At 40.0% G+C, this 23,221-nt stretch overlaps 1 protein-coding gene across 1 annotated transcript in view; it reads right to left on the bottom strand.

The window, feature by feature from the left end:
* Positions 1-23,221, bottom strand: part of THADA (THADA armadillo repeat containing) — a 3,943,996-nt gene that overhangs the window by 681,641 nt on the left and 3,239,134 nt on the right. Inside the window, exon 34 of the mRNA XM_044073699.1 lies at positions 7,537-7,609. Within this exon, the coding sequence (XP_043929634.1) occupies positions 7,537-7,609 (73 nt within the window). The remainder of the gene's footprint in view (positions 1-7,536; positions 7,610-23,221) is intronic.

Below are 23,221 nucleotides of genomic sequence, written 5' to 3'. Positions count from 1 at the left end.
TTTAGGACATTGTTAAAAACAAACCTAGGGTGCATGCTATGCCGATGTAACATATTATTACGATAACATGGTTTCCTATAAATACAAGTATTCAGAAGGCCATTCTCCAACCTGGTTAAGCTAACATCCAAGAATGCTATATTATTACTTGAATAATTCAGTGTGAATTTAAGGAATGTTGTCATTTCGTTCATGTTATTAACAAATTCCTGTAGTAACAATTCATTACCTCTCCAAACCATAAACAGGTCGTCTACAAACCTTCGGTAGAAACCAACATATGTACAAAACATCTCATTAACTAATAGCATTTCCTGCTCCCAATCAGCCATAACCAGATTGGCGTAGCTATTGGCACACGAAGTGCCCATAGCTACGCCATCTTTTTGTATATATATCTCTTCTCCAAATACAAAAATGTTATTCTGGAGTATGATTTCTAAAAACAAAGTAATTAGATCCACAACCTTCTCATCTAGGTCAGTCTGTGTCCTCAGATATCTCTGCACCCTAAACACACCTTCCTCATTCGGTATAACTGTAAAAAGACTCACTACATCCAGTGTGACTAGGATGTAGTGTTCATCATCATTCAAGGCTGTAATATACTCATAAAGATCAACTAGAAATTGCTTACTGTCCTTCAATGTAAACGAGTTATTCTCCACTATAGGCCTTAAATAATATTCAGTATATATAGAAAATGATTCCGTCACCCATCCCTGACCCGCTACAATTGGTCGCATAGGAGGGTTCTCAAGTGACTTATGCACCTTAGGGAGACCTTGTATACTCGGAATAAGTGGATTAGTACCTTTCAAGTATTTGTAAAGTATTTCAGAAATAATCTTACTCTTAAGTAAGTCATCCAGTACTTCATAGATCTGGAGTACTTTCACTTCAATTTCTTCTATCTTAACCTTACCATAGAAATTACTATTACCTAGCATCTCTACCATACTCAAAATGTAATTTATACTATTCATTACCACAAGGGGGCCACCCTTATCAGAGGGCCTAATAACTATCGACTGATCATCACAAAGTGCCTTAAGGGCCTTCCTCTGTAAGAACGTGAGATTATTCTTGGACCTAAATCTATTTCGATTACTTCTGTCATTATTAAACTGATGTAACTCGTTCTCTACTAACCTCGAAAAAGTGTCCAAAAGCGGGTGTAGTGCAGGGTTATAGATACTATTAGGGCGAAAAGACTCTCTCTCCCTTCCATCCAACACATCTGTACTATTCCCATATTCCATTCGCAATTGTATTTTTCTTACGAATAACCTAACGTCCAAAACTGAATCTGTTACATCACTAACACATGAAGGAATAAAACTTAATCCCTTCTTTAACACTTCCTCCTCGTATTTATCAAGGTTTTTATCAGAAAGATTAATTATCAGTGATTTTCCATCTTCTCCCACATCTTTTTGAGTGTGTGCCCCGAGGGTTCTTCTCCAGACCCCTTCCTCTTGTATCTGCCCCTGCTCCGAGATCTCTGTCTCCCTATATACTGTGACACTGCTATGGGGAAAGGGACAGCCTGTTTACCAATACTCTTCGAGGAACAAGACGGTACATTAGTAATTACGGTCTTACTCCTAACTACATTCCCTTCATTCAAATCTCCTGTAGCGTTAACATCAGCAGTTAATCGAACATTCACTGAGGCTACATCTGTATTAACTACAGCTACATCACTACTACTACTATTCCTTATATTTTCTGATCTATCTATGATAGAAGGTTCACTAGTTCCTGCTCCATCTGGCGTCACTATTCCCTCAACCAAACTATTAGTTGGAACATTCACTCCATTCATTACATTAGAAATACTTATAGTACCATTTCTTGTAATATTCTTATCATTTCTATCATTACTTCGTACTGAACAATTAACTTGGACATTGTCTCTCATATTATTATTATTAAACCTCGGCCATGTGAAGACATTTATTATTAGTTTAGGAGTTTAGTGATAAGATATTATGTGAGTGTGTGTGTGTGAATGTGCGTGTGTGTGTGTGTGTATATGTATACGTGCATGTATGTTAGTATGTATGTGTATTATTATTATGATACACATATATATATATATATATATATATATATATATATATATATATATATATATATACATATTTTTTAGATTGTATATTTGTTTAGTTATATCAATGTTAAATGACATATACGTGTTATTCTATACCTCATGTATACACTTCCCTAGAATAATGGTTAAATTTTCAGGCCCATTAGTCATTTTAGAGTTTAGGCTATTTAATGTTTTAATGTATGTATTTGCACTATGCTAGAACGATATTAAGTTTTAATGAAGTTCTATGTTTATTGGTGTATTTTTCACTTTATAGCTATGTTTCGCTCCAGTTTTAGTGTTTTTAGATAAGCATTTGTATTGTGACTTTATTTATTGATAGTATAAGAAACTTTTTAAAAATTTCTGAATTGGGTTGAATGGTATTAATGGTATTAACGCTAGAGAGTGTGTGATTTAATTATATGTTGACGCCTCAATGTGTTGACCTATCAAATGCTTTTGCTATGTATTTAAATGTGAAAAGCTTTTAAGTGTGCGTTAAAGTTTGATAAAGCCTTCGGGTGAAAGCGCTCACTGGTTCCATAATTAAACTTGTTCCTGATTTATTTGGATGGATTATTTTTGAACTTTGGATACTGGACTTTTATTTTGGCAATTGAGTAGCTGAAGATATCGTATTGGAAGTGACTGGCTGTTTTCGTGTTCGGCTGAGATATTGGTGACCGGCTGTTTTCGTGCCTGTATGATAACTGCTTTTATCTGTTACTTTTTGGACTTAATCATTACAGGCACGTTAATCCTTAGAGTGGTTTTGTTTATTTTTATTATATTTCCTGTGTTTGAGTACCACTCAAGGGAGATGGCTGAGGGTGCTAACAGAAATAACATTGAACTGCCTTATAGACCGGAAGAAAATGATACGCTAGGACGGAAGTCTACACGTTTTTCGAATTGCATAGCAGGTATGGAGAATCAACTGCTCTGCTACGAACCCGATTTGGAGATGCAACTGGGAACAGAGGTTAATGATGATGTTATCGGTTTGTCTACAGCACTTACTAGATTGGAATTAGATATCCTTAAATTAAAGAGACTGCAGTTGCAACGGCAACATTTCGAAGCATGTTTGGCGAAGGAGGTCGTTCCAAGAGGACTACGCGTCCTAAAGATGCCTACAACAGGTAATTCTAAGCCTGAACTGTTATATAAGTGGCAACAATTGAATTTACGGCTTAGTTATGACTATATGAAACTCTTAATAGAGTTTCATTTACCGGAAGAAAAATGCTACGTGACAGTGTTAATGAACAGTATAACCTTATTGTTACTAGATATGATACTCCCAAGACTGAGTCCGGACTAAACAGATTAATGGACAATGTATCTATTTTCGAAAAGCGACTTTTGGAACAGAAACGGAATAAGTTGCTTAGAGACACTAAGGATTTCCGAAACGGCCATGTCTTCACATGGCCGAGGTTTAATAATAATAATATGAGAGACAATGTCCAAGTTAATTGTTCAGTACGAAGTAATGATAGAAATGATAAGAATATTACAAGAAATGGTACTATAAGTATTTCTAATGTAATGAATGGAGTGAATGTTCCAACTAATAGTTTGGTTGAGGGAATAGTGACGCCAGATGGAGCAGGAACTAGTGAACCTTCTATCATAGATAGATCAGAAAATATAAGGAATAGTAGTAGTAGTGATGTAGCTGTAGTTAATACAGATGTAGCCTCAGTGAATGTTCGATTAACTGCTGATGTTAACGCTACAGGAGATTTGAATGAAGGGAATGTAGTTAGGAGTAAGACCGTAATTACTAATGTACCGTCTTGTTCCTCGAAGAGTATTGGTAAACAGGCTGTCCCTTTCCCCATAGCAGTGTCACAGTATATAGGGAGACAGAGATCTCGGAGCAGGGGCAGATACAAGAGGAAGGGGTCTGGAGAAGAACCCTCGGGCACACACTCAAAAAGATGTGGGAGAAGATGGAAAATCACTGATAATTAATCTTTCTGATAAAAACCTTGATAAATACGAGGAGGAAGTGTTAAAGAAGGGATTAAGTTTTATTCCTTCATGTGTTAGTGATGTAACAGATTCAGTTTTGGACGTTAGGTTATTCGTAAGAAAAATACAATTGCGAATGGAATATGGGAATAGTACAGATGTGTTGGATGGAAGGGAGAGAGAGTCTTTTCGCCCTAATAGTATCTATAACCCTGCACTACACCCGCTTTTGGACACTTTTTCGAGGTTAGTAGAGAACAAGTTACATCAGTTTAATAATGACAGAAGTAATCGAAATAGATTTAGGTCCAAGAATAATCTCACGTTCTTACAGAGGAAGGCCCTTAAGGCACTTTGTGATGATCAGTCGATAGTTATTAGGCCCTCTGATAAGGGTGGCCCCCTTGTGGTAATGAATAGTATAAATTACATTTTGAGTATGGTAGAGATGCTAGGTAATAGTAATTTCTATGGTAAGGTTAAGATAGAAGAAATTGAAGTGAAAGTACTCCAGATCTATGAAGTACTGGATGACTTACTTAAGAGTAAGATTATTTCTGAAATACTTTACAAATACTTGAAAGTTACTAATCCACTTATTCCGAGTATACAAGGTCTCCCTAAGGTGCATAAGTCACTTGAGAACCCTCCTATGCGACCAATTGTAGCGGGTCAGGGATGGGTGACGGAATCATTTTCTATATATATTGAACATTATTTAAGGCCTATAGTGGAGAATAACTCGTTTACATTGAAGGACAGTAAGCAATTTCTAGTTGATCTTTATGAGTATATTACAGCCTTGAATGATGATGAACACTACATCCTAGTCACACTGGATGTAGTGAGTCTTTTTACAGTTATACCGAATGAGGAAGGTGTGTTTAGGGTGCAGAGATATCTGAGGACACAGACTGACCTAGATGAGAAGGTTGTGGATCTAATTACTTTGTTTTTAGAAATCATACTCCAGAATAACATTTTTGTATTTGGAGAAGAGATATATATACAAAAAGATGGCGTAGCTATGGGCACTTCGTGTGCCAATAGCTACGCCAATCTGGTTATGGCTGATTGGGAGCAGGAAATGCTATTAGTTAATGAGATGTTTTGTACATATGTTGGTTTCTACCGAAGGTTTGTAGACGACCTGTTTATGGTTTGGAGAGGTAATGAATTGTTACTACAGGAATTTGTTAATAACATGAACAAAATGACAACATTCCTTAAATTCACACTGAATTATTCAAGTAATAATATAGCATTCTTGGATGTTAGCTTAACCAGGTTGGAGAATGGCCTTCTGAATACTTGTATTTATAGGAAACCATGTTATCGTAATAATATGTTACATCGGCATAGCATGCACCCTAGGTTTGTTTTTAACAATGTCCTAAAAGGACAATTAATGAGAGCATCAAGACTCAACCCGACCACCTCAGGGTATACTCAAGAGATTTTAGAATTGAAAAGGAAGTTCTTAGATAGATGTTATCCAGAGGTTGATATAGATCGAAATATAGAAACAGTCCACCACCTTAGGAATAATAGAGCGAGACCATACTTTTCAGAAAGGCATCAACAAGATGTAGGTAGTGCTTTGATAAAACAGGATGAATTGAGGTTATCTTTGTTTTATACTAGGGATGTAAAAGAAATTGAGAATATCATAGGAAGGTACTGGGAAATTCTTACTCTTGATGAGGAAATACACGGGGTAGTGGGTGAGCACCCTAAATTCGTTTATAAGAATAAACCCAATTTGAGACGGAAGTTATGTTTTAGACCTATTGTAAGGAATATAGATCCTATAGGAAATGGATTTAATACATATCCTTGTAACCACTGTAATCAATGTAAATTTATAGATGAAGGTATTGATTTTATTCACCCGGTTACAAAAGTTAAGTTTGAGTTTAAGACAAGAACCTGTTGTCAGAGCACATGTGTTGTATACATGGCCAAATGCATCTCATGTGATGCGTTCTATATTGGAAAAACATATAGATCACTAAGAGAACGCATACGCGATCACATATATCATATACGATTAGGATCAACAAGTTATGCATTAGCCAAACATGTTATGGCCATGGGGCCTGACCATTACTTTGGTTTTAGAGCTATACAGGTTATCAAACCTAATGTTAGAGGAGGTGATATAGATAATTTCCTCCAAGAATCTGAGCTTAGATGGATCATTAGGCTTAGGGCAGATCGATCCCCTGGTCTCAATGACAAGATACAGTTACAGCCTATTTTGCGGAAAAGGAGATTAATGAAACCTTAAATTTATTATTAGTTTAGGAGTTTAGTGATAAGATATTATGTGAGTGTGTGTGTGTGAATGTGTGTGTGTATATGTATACGTGCATGTATGTTAGTATGTATGTGTATTATTATTATGATACATATATATATATATATATATATATATATATATATACATATTTTTTAGATTGTATATTTGTTTAGTTATATCAATGTTAAATGATATATATGTGTCATTCTATACCTCATGTATACACTTCCCTAGAATAATGGTTAAATTTTCAGGCCCATTAGTCATTTTAGAGTTTAGGCTATTTAATGTTTTAATGTATGTATTTGCACTATGCTAGAACGATATTAAGTTTTAATGAAGTTCTATGTTTATTGGTGTATTTTTCACCTTACAGCTATGTTCCGCTCCAGTTTTAGTGTTTTTAGATAAGTATTTGTATTGTGACTTTATTTATTGATAGTACAAGAAACTTTTTAGAAATTTCTGAATTGGGTTGAATGGTATTAATGGTGTTAACGCTAGAGAGTGTGTGATTTAATTATATGTTGACGCCTCAATGTGCTGACCTATCAAATGCTTTTGCTATGTATTTAAATGTGTAAAGCTCTTAAGTGTGCGTTAAAGTTTGATAAAGCCTTCGGGTGAAAGCGCTCACTGGTTCCATAATTAAACTTGTTCCTGATTTATCTGGATGGATTATTTTTGAATTTTGGATACTGGACTTTTATTTTGGGAATTGAGTAGCTTAAGATATCGTATTGGAAGTGACTGGCTGTTTTCGTGTTCGGCTGAGATATTGGTGACCGGCTGTTTTCGTGCCTGTATGATAACTGCTTTTATCTGTTACTTTTTGGACTTAATCATTACAGGCACGTTAATCCTTAGAGTGGTTTTGTTTATGTTTATTTATATATATATATATATATATATATATATATATATATATATATATATATATATATATATTTCAGACACTGAATGTCACACCCTCAGTCCAAGATTATCCAATGTCAGGTTGGAAAACATCTCTGCTGCTTTTCCATGTCTGAAAATAGATCTTCTTGTAAAGTACACCAAATACATCTCAACATTTGGTACTTGAAGTTGGCCACATAAGTTTTCAAAAAAAATTATAAATGGTTATTATAAAGTATTTTCTATAAACCATTACCTCTTGGCAATTTTCCACCAGGTGAGTCACCATCTTTGCAGAAAATGTCAGTGCTGCATTCTGAATTTCAGTACTGAAGAAGTAAAAATGCATCTTCATTAAAATCACATTAACATAATATCTCAGTTGTTCATTCAATGTGCAGGTAATACTTCATGTAGCATTCAGCAGTTAAACAAATATGATGACTTACTCTGATCATACATTTTCAAGTTTTTAATCCATGACAGGAATGGCATACACTAAACTGTTAAATTAAGTAATATATAAAACAAACACACATGGCAATGTTAGCATTCTTTATCAAGAAAAGACAAAAGGAGAGCGTTTAGAAAACATTCTTGACTTCATATTTTGACAGATTGCTAGTTAATTAATTTTTTCCCATCTTACAGCAACTTCTACATCAGGGTAAGCAAACCTTAGAACCTAAGCTGAAGACTCGTATTCAACCACATTTTGCTTGGTACTCCAATAAGGACCAGCCAAGAAAAGTGTTTTCATCAGTGACACTGTATCCTTATTTTTTTACTTTCCTAACAGGACTGATTGTAAAATTAATCAGATTTGCTGACTGCAATTAAGGAACAACATAGTCAATGTGTTTAAAATATATGTGGTTATCTAAGTGTCTCAAGTGTCACTCCCTCCACAGGCACTTGGAACACCTCACAACAACAGAAATCATGATTCTTGCACTGTGCTTAAAAAGACTGCCTGCCACTGTTCAAAACTGATAATTATACCATGACCCCCCATTAATATTCCAAAACGTGCATGCTGATTGGTCAGCGTGCACGTTGTAAATCGACTTATACTAATGGAAAAAGGTCTGGTGGCCCGGACTTTTTCCATTAGTATAAGTCTTTTTTAAAACACTGCCTCACTATGTTAAAGGAGTTTAACATAGCGAGAAAGGTTTAAAAAAAGCAGCGATCATCTCCGTTGCTTTTTTTAAAGTTGTCTCGCTATGTTAAACTCCTTTAACATAGCGAGACAGTGTGTAAAAAGCAATGGAGATCTTGCTTTCTCCGTTGCTTTTTTTTTTTAAACCTGTCCCGCTATGTTAAATGGGTTTAACATAACGAGACAGCTTTAATATAAGCAACGGAGATCTCCGTTGCTTATTTTAAAGCTGTCTCGCTATGTTAAACCCATTTAACATAGCAAAACAGTTTGTAAAAAGCAACGGAGATCTTGCTTTCTCTGTTGCTTTTTTCAAAACTGTCTCGCTATGTTAAATGGGTTTAACATAGTGAGACAGCTTTAAAATAAGCAACGGAGATTCTCCGTTGCTTTTTTTAAAGCTGTCTCGCTATGTTAAACCCATTAAACATAGCGAAACAGTAAAAAGCAATGGAGATCTTGCTTTCTCAGTTGCTTTTGCCCACAGCTCTGATGTACAGCGTAGGCATACGCATGCGCAGTACATCAGAACTGCTGCAGAATACCAGACAGCTGCGGAAGGGCAGCAAAGAGGCATTATACAATGCCATTATTTAAGAAAAGTAATTTTTTTTTTCTTAAATAATGTCATTGTATAATAGCAATAACCCACTTCTGGGTGTGGGTAATGCTGGATTTACCCACGGTTGGGTTTGTTTGGCCACTCGGGCTTCGCCCTCGTGACCAAACCACACCAACCATGGGTAAATCCAGCATTACCCACACCCTGGCATGGGTTATTGCTATAATAAACCATGGTATAGCAAGTAATTATGTGGCCAATAAAGAGAATGAATAAAAACCAAAAGTAACCACAGTATAAAGAATAACTAAAAAAAGTCCAGAACATACACTGTGAAGCAGTAGGAAACACTAACAGTCAGCCAAACTCTTCAGCCCAAGGTGTTTTATTATTCCAACATACAAAGACACAGATAGAGCGCTTTCATTCCCTGAAACTGGGGACTTCATCAGAATCTCTGACTGAAGAGTATGGCTGACTGGTAGTGTTTCCTACTGCTTCACAGTGTAAGTTGGAAGAATAAAAACAGCTTGGACTGAAGTGTTTGGCTGACTAAAAGTGTTTCCTACTGCTACATAATAAAGAGAATGAACCAGATAGTAAAATGAGGTTCTAATGATACTAAAATGTATGCAAGGTGAACATAGTCACAATTCACGGTCATACAAGGAGGAAATTGTGCATATCTGTGCACCAAACTACAAAAAGGAACAGTATGGTAAAAATGTTATTGCACATAGGAGGGATGCCTGGAGTCACAGCATCCACCATGCAACAGCACACTGTAATCTTTAGCATTGCCAATTCCCACCAGTTTGCATGAGGTACCATCTTTCACCAAAGAAAAAGGGTACCATCAGTGGGTGACATCACAATTTCACTAATCAAAAGTAGTGGTCACTTTAGAGTTGATCAGGACACTGTACAAGGCCTTGGATGGCATTTGCCACCCACACAGAGAAACAACATAAATATATGGCCTTCTCATTCATGTGAAGACCACAGTATAAATAATTTTTTCAATACTGGTTTACAGAGGTCTTTCAGAGATTATCTGGGAACACAATGTGTATTGCTACAGGCTTTTATATTACATAACACTTCAAGTGGGGTGTCATCTATGTTTTTCTACCACATCAGAGTAGACAGCTAACATCACATGAGTGCCATCTACAATGCTGCCTGCCTCCCGGAGGTACTGGGTGCCACAGACTAAACACATGTAGTGATAAAGACCCTACCTGGTCCACAGTCCCAAAAGTATGTGAAGATTAACTCAGTCTACTATTCCACAAACTACAAGGTAGTGCATGACACTTGTGGGATCATGGCCAGTATGTACACAAAGTATTCAAGCAGCTTGCATGACTCCCATATCTAGCACACATTTTAGCTACATCTCTGACTTCTGTATGCCAAAATTACACAGGGCCCCACAGTTTGCAAGTAAAGGCATTTTGGCTGCTGCTAAAGCATACAACTGCATTTATAGAGCGTCAAAATGTAGTAACCCCCCCCCCACACACACACACAAATATTCCCACTCTACTGTAGGTGACACTGGGTACTTGCTGGGGCCCTGGCTTATGACATCCATATGGAACTCACAAGAGTTTGGCCAAACTCCAGCACATCACATATATGCAAACTTGCAGTTCTGTAGTGTGCATGTGTATCTGTTCAGCATGCTTAAAGTCCGCTTCTTCTGTTTAACATGTCTGGGGAGTACTCTAGTATGACCCCACCACAGCCTGCAGGAAGCTGTCAGCATGCTGTATGTTCAATAATATGGTGACGAGGAGAAGATGGGAATCCCGAGATACTGGTGCAACTGGACCATACACATATACCCATGAAAGAAGAATCAACATTCAATGATAGTGTAGCAGAAAAGCAATAACTGGCACCTTCATGAACACCTCCCAGACTGAGACAGGTGCAGTAGAGGTGAAGCAGTGAAGTCTAGTCCAAAACTACAGGCACTGACAAGCACACGGTGTCATAACATCAAACATGATTCATGCAGGGTTAATATTAGGGAGTGTTAGTAGACAGTCAAGCCATGGTTCATACATTCCCATTTACAACAATGATGAGAGGGTTAAATGGGTTACACTCATCACCATGTGCAAAGATGGCTAGAGACACAATGACACAAGCCTGACTACATATCAAGGTTGGTGGATATATCACACTGGTCTGATATTGGGTCTCTGTTTAATAGATAATTTTTGCCATTGACAGTGTGTGGATTCCACTATGTGACTGTAGCCTGAGGTAGGGGTGAGAGTCTCATGGTAATAGGTATTTGGTTAAAATAAATAAATAAAATCCTCCTGCAATATGGATGGGGAAACCACCACTACATGAGTATAATCCACAGCATGTTAGCTTATAAAATGGGCTTGGAGAATCAGCAAACTCTAATGGATTCCAAAGGGGTAAATTCATGCACCAGAATAGCCCAGTAAAAATCAAGTGCACCTAGCTGTATCATGACTGAAATATTTTACTGCAGCCAGCACCTAGCTGTATCATGACTGAAATATTTTACTGTAGCCAGCCCACAGTTAGTGAGTGGAAAAAATAAAAGCATAACTCACACAAGTAACTGCTGCAGCAGCAGGAACAAAGATTTGTGTGTGTGTGTGTGTGTGTGTGTGTGTGTGTGTGTGTGTGTGTGTGTGTGTGTGTGTATGTGTGTGTGTGTGTGTCAGTCACAGTGGCTGTATAGGCGTGAGCTACTCTGTCACTACATGTGTCTGTGTGTGCGATTTTACTAAATACTTACATAACTTACATTTTGGATGTAAAATACTTCCTCAAACAACAATTAGATATCCTATGCCAACTTTGAAACATTAGGTGTAGGAAGAAGTTTTAATTCAAAAATATAAACTAAAAACTAAACAAATACCCAACAACTTAAGAGAAAAAAAAATTTTCTAACCACAATAATGGTGGGTGTTACAGGGAAAACAGTGTCAACCTTCGTAATACCCCTGGGTTGTCTGTTATTTGCCTGTTATGCCCACTTTTTGGGGGCATTATTACTTGTTTGTTATAGAATGGTTTGGGGTCCTCGCCACAAGGTTGGTGCATGACTGCGAGACTGAGACCTGAATGTGGTAATGCCATGAGGTGTCCTGCCATTGGAGGCTGAGTGCCACTAATACCCAAGACTGGGTGAAGCAGAATATTCTACACATCTAGACACTTGTGAGGACTGTGTAACCAACTATGACCCCCAGTCTGGGGCAACACTGGCAGCATGAGCGATGATGGTAGCAATGGCAATCCACCATATGGAAGTGAAGGGTACACTCACAGACCTTATGAGATCAATCATTATTGCGTCCTTGGCATCCATGTCCTCACAGATGCTACTCAAAAGAGCACAGAAGTCCATGCTAGACTGAGATGCACCAGATTGTGTATGGATGATACCGCAGCACATCTGCTTATGAGTGTCGCATACATGCTAGGGCCAACAGTGAAACAAGAAGGCAGTGGGAAGTCCTGTGAGACTGCAAAATGGTGGGTATACTCACTTCAGATGCAGTGTGTTCATCTGCTGCTGTAGCCACAAGGGAAGAAATGCAGGTAGTTTGGGAGACCAGTTGGAGTAATGGTTAAGGTCTTTGGCTCCCATGCACAAGGTACAAGATTTGATCCTGGCCTCCAGTCAATGTTTGTTTGGAGTTTGCATGTTCTTTTTGTGTCTCTGTGGGGTTACTGCCACCTTCAAAAAACATGGTGAGTGCTTCCATCTCAAACTCACCCAAGAATGGAGCTGTGGATAGCAGTACAGACTCTAGGCAATACCCTATAGGGGAAAGAATTGTACAGACCAACCACTATGGGCATCAACTGTGGTGCGCAGTATCCTTAATATAGGAAAGCACAAATCACAGGCAGCATGCTGTGGTAGGGCTAGTCACTTGAATGTGTAAAAATATGGCTCTAGGTGATTCAGTCATGTCAACTAATTTCACCAAATAGGCATGAGTATTTGCCGGTGATAAGTGGGTTGAGGACCTAGCCTACTCCGACCTATACCAGGGATTCATATGAACAGTGGGAGAATGTACCTATTGGCCAGTGTGTGCCCGACATAAAGCCCAGCAGCCCTGGGTCAATAAACTACTGACTGGCTTGTGTCCACTTGCCCAGCTTGGGTTACCTGGGATAGCTCTGTTTAGTGAAATCTGGATGTAAAACTAATCACCCTGACAAACATGAACTTAGAATTGCTACACTCATTGTAGGTTCACTGACAGGACAGATCCCGGAAGTGGCTGACATGGCAGTTAGAAGGAGGCTGGACATTTACATATCCAGAAGATATGCCCCACAAGTGAGGAAAAGAGGGCATTCAGACAGCAACTGTAAGACCTACTAGACAAAGCAAGACAACATGAAATGATGTTGACAATGGGTGACCTGAATGCACATATAGGGACAGAAAGAACAAGATATGAGAACTGTCTGAGTCCACATGGTTGGAATAATGAGAATAAAGAAGGAGAGGCCATTCTAGACTTCTGTCTGGCAAATGGCTTGATGGTGACGAACACATGGTTCAGAAACAGTGACAGTCAAAGATCACACATAAGCGTGACCAACATGCAATGAAGGTAGACTTCCTCCTAGTAAGGAAAGGGAACTAGGGTGGAATTAACAGTTGCAAAGTCATCCCCTGTGAAACGGTAGGTATAAACCACTGGTTGCCACAATCAGCTGCAAGCAGTGGTCAGTGAAGGGTCTAAGGTCAACAGAGACTAGCTAGGTTGGAGACCTGGAAGAGGATCTGAATGAAACTACAACAGTTCAGAGAATTACTCAGAGCTCTATACTTCAAGAAGAGGAGGAAATAGGTGGAGATGAAGAATGACAGGGTCTCAAAACAGCAAGTGTGAGAACTAAGGAACAGATATGCGTCCAATCCAGGTATGGAATAAGGTACATAAGGAAAGCAGGTGTGGAATGCAGAAGTTCAGAAAGTTACCAAAAAGAAAAAAGGCAGGCAGGCAGGCAGGAAAAAGTGGGAGACAGAAAACATGGGCTAGGCAACAATGGAACACTGATTGGATAACAAAGAAGAGAGAAGTTGCAATAGCAAAATACAAGGCATCAGAGGCAATTTACCAGTTTCTGGAAAGTGAGTCGGTGGATGGCACAAAGAAACCATATCAGGTTGCAAGACAAAGACAGAAAGATAAAGAAGACAGTCACACATCCTTCATAAGGGATACCAGCAACAACTTGCTCACTAGTCCATAGAACATCAAAAGCAGATGGAAGAAGGAATGCTTCTAGCAGCTTCTGAATTAAGATGACTAAACAGAAGCTGTACTGCCCCAAACAAAGTCTACAATGAAAGGAGAGGGCAAGCCCGCCATAGAAGAATAAGAACAGCAGTAAAGAAAATGAAGTCAGAGAAAGAATCAAGCCCAGATAAGGTCACAGCAGATACAATAAAGATGCTGAGTGAGATGGGGACAAATGGCTCCTCTGGGTACTGACTGTAAAGACAGAAAGGTGTATCCCAGATGACTGGAGAATAAGCAAACTAGTGCCAGTGTTCAAGAACAAAGGGGACATTCACAACTGTGGGCAGTACAAAGGTATCAAACTCATGTCACATTGCATGCAATTTCTGGGGAGGGTAATTAATAAATGAATATGCAAAGTAGTAGCAAGTGAGATGGGAGATGAGCAGTTTGGATTCAGATCAGGATGTAGTACTACCAACCTAATGCTAGCAGTGAATCAGATACTTAAGAGGAAACTAGAAATGAGGAAAGAGTCTAACTGGGAATTCCTAGATTTAGAGAAAGCATATGACAAGGTCCCAAGAAAGTTGATTTGGGCAGTACTGCAATGGTTGAAAGTCCCAGAAACACTGGTAGAATTAATGCAGGCTATGTACAAGGACTCAATGACTCAAGTACGAACAGTGTTTGGACTCTGTCAGGGGTTCCCAGTGGGAGTGGGTGTTCATCAGGGTTCAGCTCTTGAGATCACTGCTCTTCATACTGGGGATAAACTGCATTAACAAATATGTTGGAGGGGAAAGATCATCAAAGTTGCTGTATGCAGACTGGGATGATGTGAGGCAGTGCCAGCTGTGCCAGGGGGAGTAGGGCAGTGCATTTGTCACATATGCCAGCATAGCTAGCTGGAGTTTTGTAAAGAATTATATGTCATTCGAATATCAAACTGATTTGCACAGATACTTGTGTTAAAAATGTATTTGTAACGTTGCTTATGTTAAAAATGTATCAACTGTGGGTCCTGCTGGACAGAAAAGAAATATTCATGTATGTCAAATTGCATTGTTGTAACTGATGACATTTATACATTTTAACATATGATACTAGAAGGGAAGGGGTTAAGTGTAGCCTAGCTAACCTTAAGAAAAACCGAATGGAAATTAAATGACTTGGTTTACACCATGAAGATTTGATTTCACAGGTCTGAATGCAGCCAGAGATGCAATGTCTATAAAAAGCCTGGGCTGGGATACTGCTCTGTTGTCCTTAGTGGTGAACTAATTGCTACCCTGGGGTGCGAGAGAATGGCTTGTTAGTTTTTGCAGGAAGGGTAGAAGTGTTGGAATTATTTTACAGTTTCCAGATGCTGTAATAAACCTTAGCTAACATTGTGTGTGCACTGTGACACATCAGTGCCAAATCCTGGCTCAATTTCTAGGGAGAAGGTAGTGTGAGAACCACAGTCAGGTGACCAGATGTGATGTCATTCTGTAGCCAGCACTGAAACTGTATCTGAATACTAGTGAGAGATGTAGGAGTGCACTCTGTTTTTCGACCTGACAAGACACTCATCCATGTTCTTGCCCTGCTTTAGTAAGTAACTAGAGAACAGTAATTTGTCAGTCAGTTAGAAAAACATAGTGAGATTAGCTAAATGTTGTTTTTTTTCTGTTATCTGTCTGAGTCTTTCCATCTGCATTGTTTTTTATATTTCCTTTGATTGAAAATCTGGTGTTTATTGTAAATGGATATTCAGTATTCTCATGTATTATTTATTATTAAATATATCTAAACCTTTCATTGTGGCTGGTCTTTTAGAAAATATTTAACCTCTGATAGTACTTGCATCTATTTGGTGGCACTGTGGCTCTAGTTTTCTGAAAGTCTTGATGCTTGGTTAAACACTACCATATTAATTTTAATAATTGTAATTGGGTACTCTGGTAAGAGCCTTAAAGTAGATGGCTACAGGTGTTCTGGTGGCAACAGATCTACCTAATAATGTGGGTGGAGGTGGCAGAGAGGGTAAGCTGTGCCAGCCTTTTCCAAGTGTGTGCGTGTGTGTGTGTGTGTGGAAATCAAATCTCAAAGAGAGAGTGTGCATGACAGCTACTTTGAACAGGGACACAGAGCACTTATTGTTTAGAAAGGGTGGTGGAGGACTTGGCTTGGAACACCTGGCGAAGGACTCAGCTCTATAGTGGTCAGTGGGAAGGCCCAGCCACAGGACTGGAATGTGCACTCTCTGTGTGTTCTTAAGGGAAATTGTACTTGGTGTAGAGGGCTGCATCTGAAATGCTTTGGGTGTGTGTGTGTGTGTGTGTGTGTGTGTGTGTGTGTGTGTGTGTGTGTGTGTGTGTGTGTGTGTGTGTGTGTGTGTGTGTGTGTGTCTATTTTTCTCACAGTGAACATTTCCCACTGGTATCAGTGGTGAGAACTGAGGGTCCTTGATCACTGGTGCAGAGAAGGGGCATCATACAGATCATGTGGCCTTACATGCAGACTCTGAGCAAGAACTTCAGAAAGGACAGGGAAATGGAATGCAAAACTTGAGATACATTGGGATGAAAGTGAATACAGATAAGAGCTGTAATGGCAGCAAATGGGGGAAATCAGAGATGAGAAGTGAGATAGAAGAGAACACAGTGGAATAGTTCAACAGCTTCAAATATTTGGGAGGGGGTGGTTGAGGAAAAGGAAAGTCTGAATGAGGAGGTCAAATCTAGAATCAGAGGGGCTGCAGCCAACTGGCAGAGAATATCAGGCTTAGTATACAAAGAAAGTTGAAAAGTAAGGTGTACAACACAGCTTTGCAACCCATATTACTGTATGGTACAGAAACCTGGGCAGTAAAGGAAGAGCAGTTGAGGAAGCTAGATATGATGAAGATAAAGTCGCTGAGATGGGTGGCAGGTTGCACACTGTGGGAAAATCAATGACATGAGGACATAAGAGCAGAAGCCAGAGTAGCTCCAGTTGCAGAACAGGTCAAATAGAACAGATTCTAGTGGTTCTGGTACATGTGCAGAAAAGCAGATAATCTGGTGAAGAAGATTTGGGACAGACAGAAAGAAGGTAAGAGGAAACAAGGGCATCCAGCAAATAGGTGGATGGACTGTGTGAGAGACTTGCAACAGCCAGGGATGAGAGTCAAATAAGGTAGGAGAGTAGCATTGACTAGAGAGAGAAGGTGACAGTTGACTCAACACCCTGACCCCATGTGGAATATGGGAAATAGGAGGATGCTGCTGTACCATGGGAGATCCCTTCCCCATTAGGGATGATGATCACTCAATTTACAGGCACATGTTCACCTGTCAGCAAAGCTACACATTCATTCTGTACTGTGGGTGGATGCACATCCAGGATGGAGACAAACAGTACCTCTGTGTAAACTATGACTCAAGTACCTGTGCTTCATCTTTAGTACCTTCATGGATACTAACACAAACTTTCTGCCATGCCCTGGCTTCTACTAATACAAATGTAGCAGTGTTCTGCCCTGTGAATACATAACTGAAGACATATCAGTGTGAGCATTGGTAACTATACCACAACCATCCTCCTGTGGCATGCCCGGTAAGAGTTTCCATGCATGATGTACCATACGATCCCAACCTACATCTGTTGCCATGCTCACATGGCTTGATAGTTGATGCACCTGTAACAATACAGAGCCAATATATATTTCTGCAGTGTATCTGGCAGTTCGTTCAGAGGTTAATGCTGCAAGTTAGAGTTCTTGTGGTATAGAGTTTGACTCCCTCTGCCCTTGTTTGCCTACTGTGTGAACTTGAACAGGTCACTTAACCAAACACTGTTCTTGGGTTGCCTCTGAAAGGTGACTGTGTGTCCAGTGGGCTTACCTGGTTAGCAAATGGGTATTATTATTATTATTGTACAGAATAAGAGGTACACCCACTCAGACTCATAATGGTGGGTCCATCCCAATGTAAGCATTCATCCACTCCTACAGGGATGATCACAGAAACACTGTTCTCCTGCAAGGACACCAAAAACTCAGTGGCTCTGTTAGCCTGCTGCTCCCACATGCCCCTCACCAGCATGGCCAACCTCTCAGCTGCTATGGAAACTGCTTTTCTCTTGCTATGGTGTAGCATGCATTAACATACTTATGAGATTACTGCAAGATGTGGTTATATCCCCACCATGGTATTTATGTCACAGGCCATTGTCTGACACCTGGTCACATAAAGGCTGGTTAGCTTCCCCCTTTCCCAGCCGATGTAATCTATGTGTTCTAAGTGCTTGTGGCAGGACATCATTTTCTGCAACTACAGACAAACAGGGAACCTGTTTATACTGTACTACAATAAAAAGTTCAGTTGTGGATTTATAGCAAACAATAGCTCTAGGGACAGATATGACAACAGAAACAGCAAGTACATATGACAACAGATATGCATATAGTATGGCAGTCATCCCTGCCAGTCATAGCTGAGGTCACTTTATTAACTTCCAGTGATATGGCCTTATTCTAGTACATTGGAGAGGGTACATACATATCTGGAGCGTTTCTCCCCGGGCCTCCGCTGAAAACAGGCTCTGTGGAACCTAGTCGGACATTCCCGGTCAACAAATGTAAAATAAATAAATAAAATAAATAAATGTGTAGGCATAAATCTACTGCATTCACTGCCATAGGCTAAATATACATTAAACATGAAATAACATCACCGTTAACAGTTACAGGCGTGTACAGATCAGGCTGCTCTAATATTTTAAGCTGAACCTTTGTGGCCACAACCATTTACTTACATGACATGCATGCAGATACACCTATTCCTGTTGTTATCCATTTGTAATCTGAATTCAAGTGGAAGGGTGTACATCCTTAGCAAGGCAGACACAATCGGCTTACCACACACTTTGATATAGATGCAGATGGCACAATGGTTAAGGTCTTTGCCTCCCATGCCCGAAGTACAAGACTGAAGCCTGATCTCTGCCAAATACCTGTGTTGAGTTTGTATGTTCTCCCTGTGTCCCTGTGGGGTTCCTCCCACCTTCCAAAAACACAATGAGTATTTCAACTTCAAACCTGCCAAAGAATGGAGCCATGAACAGCAGCACAGAATCAAGTTGTTCCTTTAGGGGGAAGAGTTATATAGACTAACTGCTTTAGGTATCAGCTGTGGTGAACAGTATCCTCAAGACAGGAGAACATGGATCACAGCCATGTCAGGGCTAGCCACTCGAGGTTGTAAAAGTGGTCTCTAGGAGATCTGGTCACACTGACTAATGTCACCAAAATGGGCATGGGTACTTTCCGGTAAGTTGAGGCTCCATCCTATGCCACAGCGGCCCATGCTTACAATGGGAGGGGTCTATGTGCCTCAGATGGCCAGTGTGTGCCCGCCATAAAGCCCAGCATCCAATAAGTTACTGTGCAAAAGAGAGAGCGTCGCAAGATTATTTACAAGAGTGGTTAACATACAACTCAAGTAGACTTCCTTCTAGTCTGGAAAGGAAAGTCGCCTCACAGCATAATCCACTGCTGGTCACAATTAGCTAAAGCAGTGGTCAGAGAAGGCCTTCTTAGGACTTGAATAGGATGATATCACAAAGGTTCAAGGAACTACTCTCAGGAGGAAGAGGAAATAAGTGGAGTTGAAGAAGAATGGCAACATCTCATACAGCATGTGTGAAAACTATAGAACTGATATTAGGCTGAGGCTGGTGTGGAAATAAGGTTCATAAGAATGTCAGGAGGTACAAAAGAAAGAAGGAGTGTAGGAAAAAGTAGGAGATAGAAAGGATGGACCAAACTAAGAAGAGATACCAGTTTGTTAACAAGCAGGCTAAGAGAGCAGTTCTAATAACAAAGAAAAAGGCATCAGAGGCACTCTACCATCTTCTGGAAAACAACTCACCAGATGGCAGAAAAAAAAATATCAGGAAGCAAGGCAAAGACAGAAAGAGGACTAAAGGCCACTCACCAGTCCAGATGACATCCAAGGCAGATGGAACGAGTACTTCCAGAAGCTTCTGAAATAAGAAAACCCCACAGAAGCTTTACTGCCTCATATACAAACCTACTATGAAAGAGGAAGAAGAAGAAGTAAAAAGGAAAACGACATCAGAAAAAGCAGAAGGTTCAGATGAGGTCACAGCAGATTTGATTAATATGGAGAGACAGCATCCCAGCTGACTAAATAATGTGCATTCTAGTGCCACTGTACAGGAATAAAGGGGATACTGGCAACTGTACAGAGGTAAGAAACTCCTGTGACCCCGCATGAAATTGATGGATAAGGTGACTGATAAACAAATACACAGAGTAGTTGAAAAGTAAAATGGGAGATGAGTGGTGTGACACCCCTGCCCTGCACCAGTAATAAAGGAGCCTCAATCCTCACAATTAACACCAGTGAGGGACATGCACATTGGGAGGATGACAAGTACATACACAGTAAAGTTCAACTTCCCTTAAGAACACATAAGATCACAGTCAGTCTGGGGGCTGGTTTCTCCATCTTTCTCCAGATCCCCAATAGGATTCCCCACTGGCACAGCTATAGGGTTAAGATCTCGGCCAAGTGTTCAAGCCAAAACCTCTAGCACCCTCTCTGTCCACCCAGTGCTTTGTGTCCCTGCCCAAGTAGCTGACACACACACACACTTTGAGATTTGATTTATATAGAAACACACAGACACTCCTGGGAAGGCTGGCACATGTTCATTAGCTATGTCCCCTTCTGCCCAGACTATAAGGTAGTAGTAATCACTGTCACCAACCACCCTTACTTATCAGCTATTATAAGGCCCTTACAGAGGGTGACCAGTTCCACTGTGTAATGTTACTATTATCCAAATGGTAAGTGTGACAACAGCACGGCTGTTTAAGAGTGGCCTGTACAGTGTCACCAAATACATATGCAAGTACTCTAACAGCTTAAATATCGCTAAACAAACCAGCCAAAATTAAAAGGTTTAAATATATTTAATAATAAACAATAAGAGCACAAGACAATACTCAATTACTCAACACAGTGACAACAGAGTTCAGAATCACAGAAAATACTTTAAAACAACACTGCAAGACAGTCTCACATAAATACAGAAAACATCTAAATTACTCTTTACTGTATTCCTATCTCTGTCTAAGAGATACTATGCCCTAAATGACTTACTTACAGAGCCAGGCAAATATAGATGAGAAGTGCTGATGAGAGAATGTTTCTAGGTCCAAAAACAAATACAAAATGCCCAGACTCTCTCTGAGAGAGATGTCTTAAATTAATAAAACACATTACTGCTAGGTTAGCTGGATGACATCACTTTCTGACACCTCTGCCTTGAGTTCCCAGGCTAACAGAAAGTTAAAATTTAGCACCTCTGTGTCAAAAATCCTTATCTCTTAGAAGCTTGCCTGGAACTGGAAGTCATAAAACAGTTCAATATTTTTACCTTTGAAACCTGTAATTATTTATTTTTCCAGACAATAGAAAGAAGTTGTAGCTGCAGATATTCTGTCTCCTAGCTGAGATAAACACCATCATAAACAATTCACTTTCTTAGAGTTTGCAAGTTAACTCTGTTCTTTTCCAGTAGGGTACACTGTGATTACATTCTTGAATCTCAGCACATAACATACAGTTTTCTTAAATTTGTAAGCAAGCATACAAGCCATATTACTATTCACAAATACCATAGAATTATTTACAAAATTCCAGCTAGCTGGGTTGGCAGCCTTCACAATCCCCCCCCCCCCCATGAGAACTCAAGCTAGTTTTTCAAGTGACCCTTCAGAAACGTTGCTTGAGAGGGTTGAGCCTATCTGGAAATACCTGACTCTATTCCCTGTCTTGAGAGCCCATCTGCATTGGCACTGCTAACCCCACTACAGTGCTGCACTGTCATATCATATGCTTGAAACCCTAGGCTCCACCTTAGTAACATAGCATTTTGCTGGCTGGCTCGGTGTAACCATGTTATGGAATTGTGGTCTGTAACTACAGTGAATTTTCTTCCATACAGATAAGGCTGAAGTTTCTGCAGTGCCCACACTATGGCTAGACTAACCTTTCTACAGCTGCATAGCATTCTTCCCTGGGTTGGAGCCTATGACTGAGATAAACCACTGGTGCTCTTCTCCCTCTGAAGAAATCTGACTAAGTACAGCCCCCACCCCATGGTTTGAAGCATCTACCTGCACAACAAATTATTTGTTGTAATCTGGACTGGCTAACACAGGGGGGTCCTCCCCAAAGCTCCTTTAAGCTTCTGGAATGCCTGCTCACATGCTGGGTCCACACTACCTTATCTGGCCTGTTTTTCCTTGTCTTGTCTGTGAGGGGAGCAGCTATGGTACTGTAACTGAGGACGAACTTTCTGTAGTACCCTGCTGTCCCTAAAAATGCCCTCACCTGCTTTTTGGTAACAGGTGCAGGCCATGCCTGAATGGCTTCCACTTTGGCAGGTTCTGGGCTGATCTTACCACTCCCCACTCTATGTCTCAGGTAGGAGACCTCTGCCATACCCACCTGACATTTGCTGGGCTTAATGGTCACCTTTGCCCTCTGTAGTCTGCCCAGCACCTCCCTGACATGCTGAATGGCTGTAGATGGCAATATCATCTAGGTAAGCAAGGGCAAAATTTCCTGCTTCTGCTAGGATATGATCTACCAGTCGCTGGGGAATTTTTCATCCCAAAGGGCATCTTTGTGAACTCATACATGCCAAAAGGAGTCACAAAGGCTGACCTCCCTCTAGCACTGGGAGTCAAGGGCACCTGCCAGTAGCCCTTGGTAAAATAAATGGGGGTAAGATACTTAGCCCCACCCAGCTGCTCTACGGCTTCATCTGTCCTAGGCATGGGGTAAGCATCTGACGCTGTGTGACTATGTAATTTCCTGTAGTCCACACAGAACCTGGTGCTGCCATCCTTCTTTGGTGCCAGCACCACTGGTGTGGCCAA

Source organism: Protopterus annectens, chromosome 6.part0, assembly GCF_019279795.1.
Source record: "Protopterus annectens isolate FY-2018-M chromosome 6.part0, PAN1.0, whole genome shotgun sequence".
Taxonomy (NCBI): Eukaryota; Metazoa; Chordata; order Ceratodontiformes; family Protopteridae; genus Protopterus; species Protopterus annectens.
This window is presented reverse-complemented; position numbering and strand designations above follow the sequence as displayed.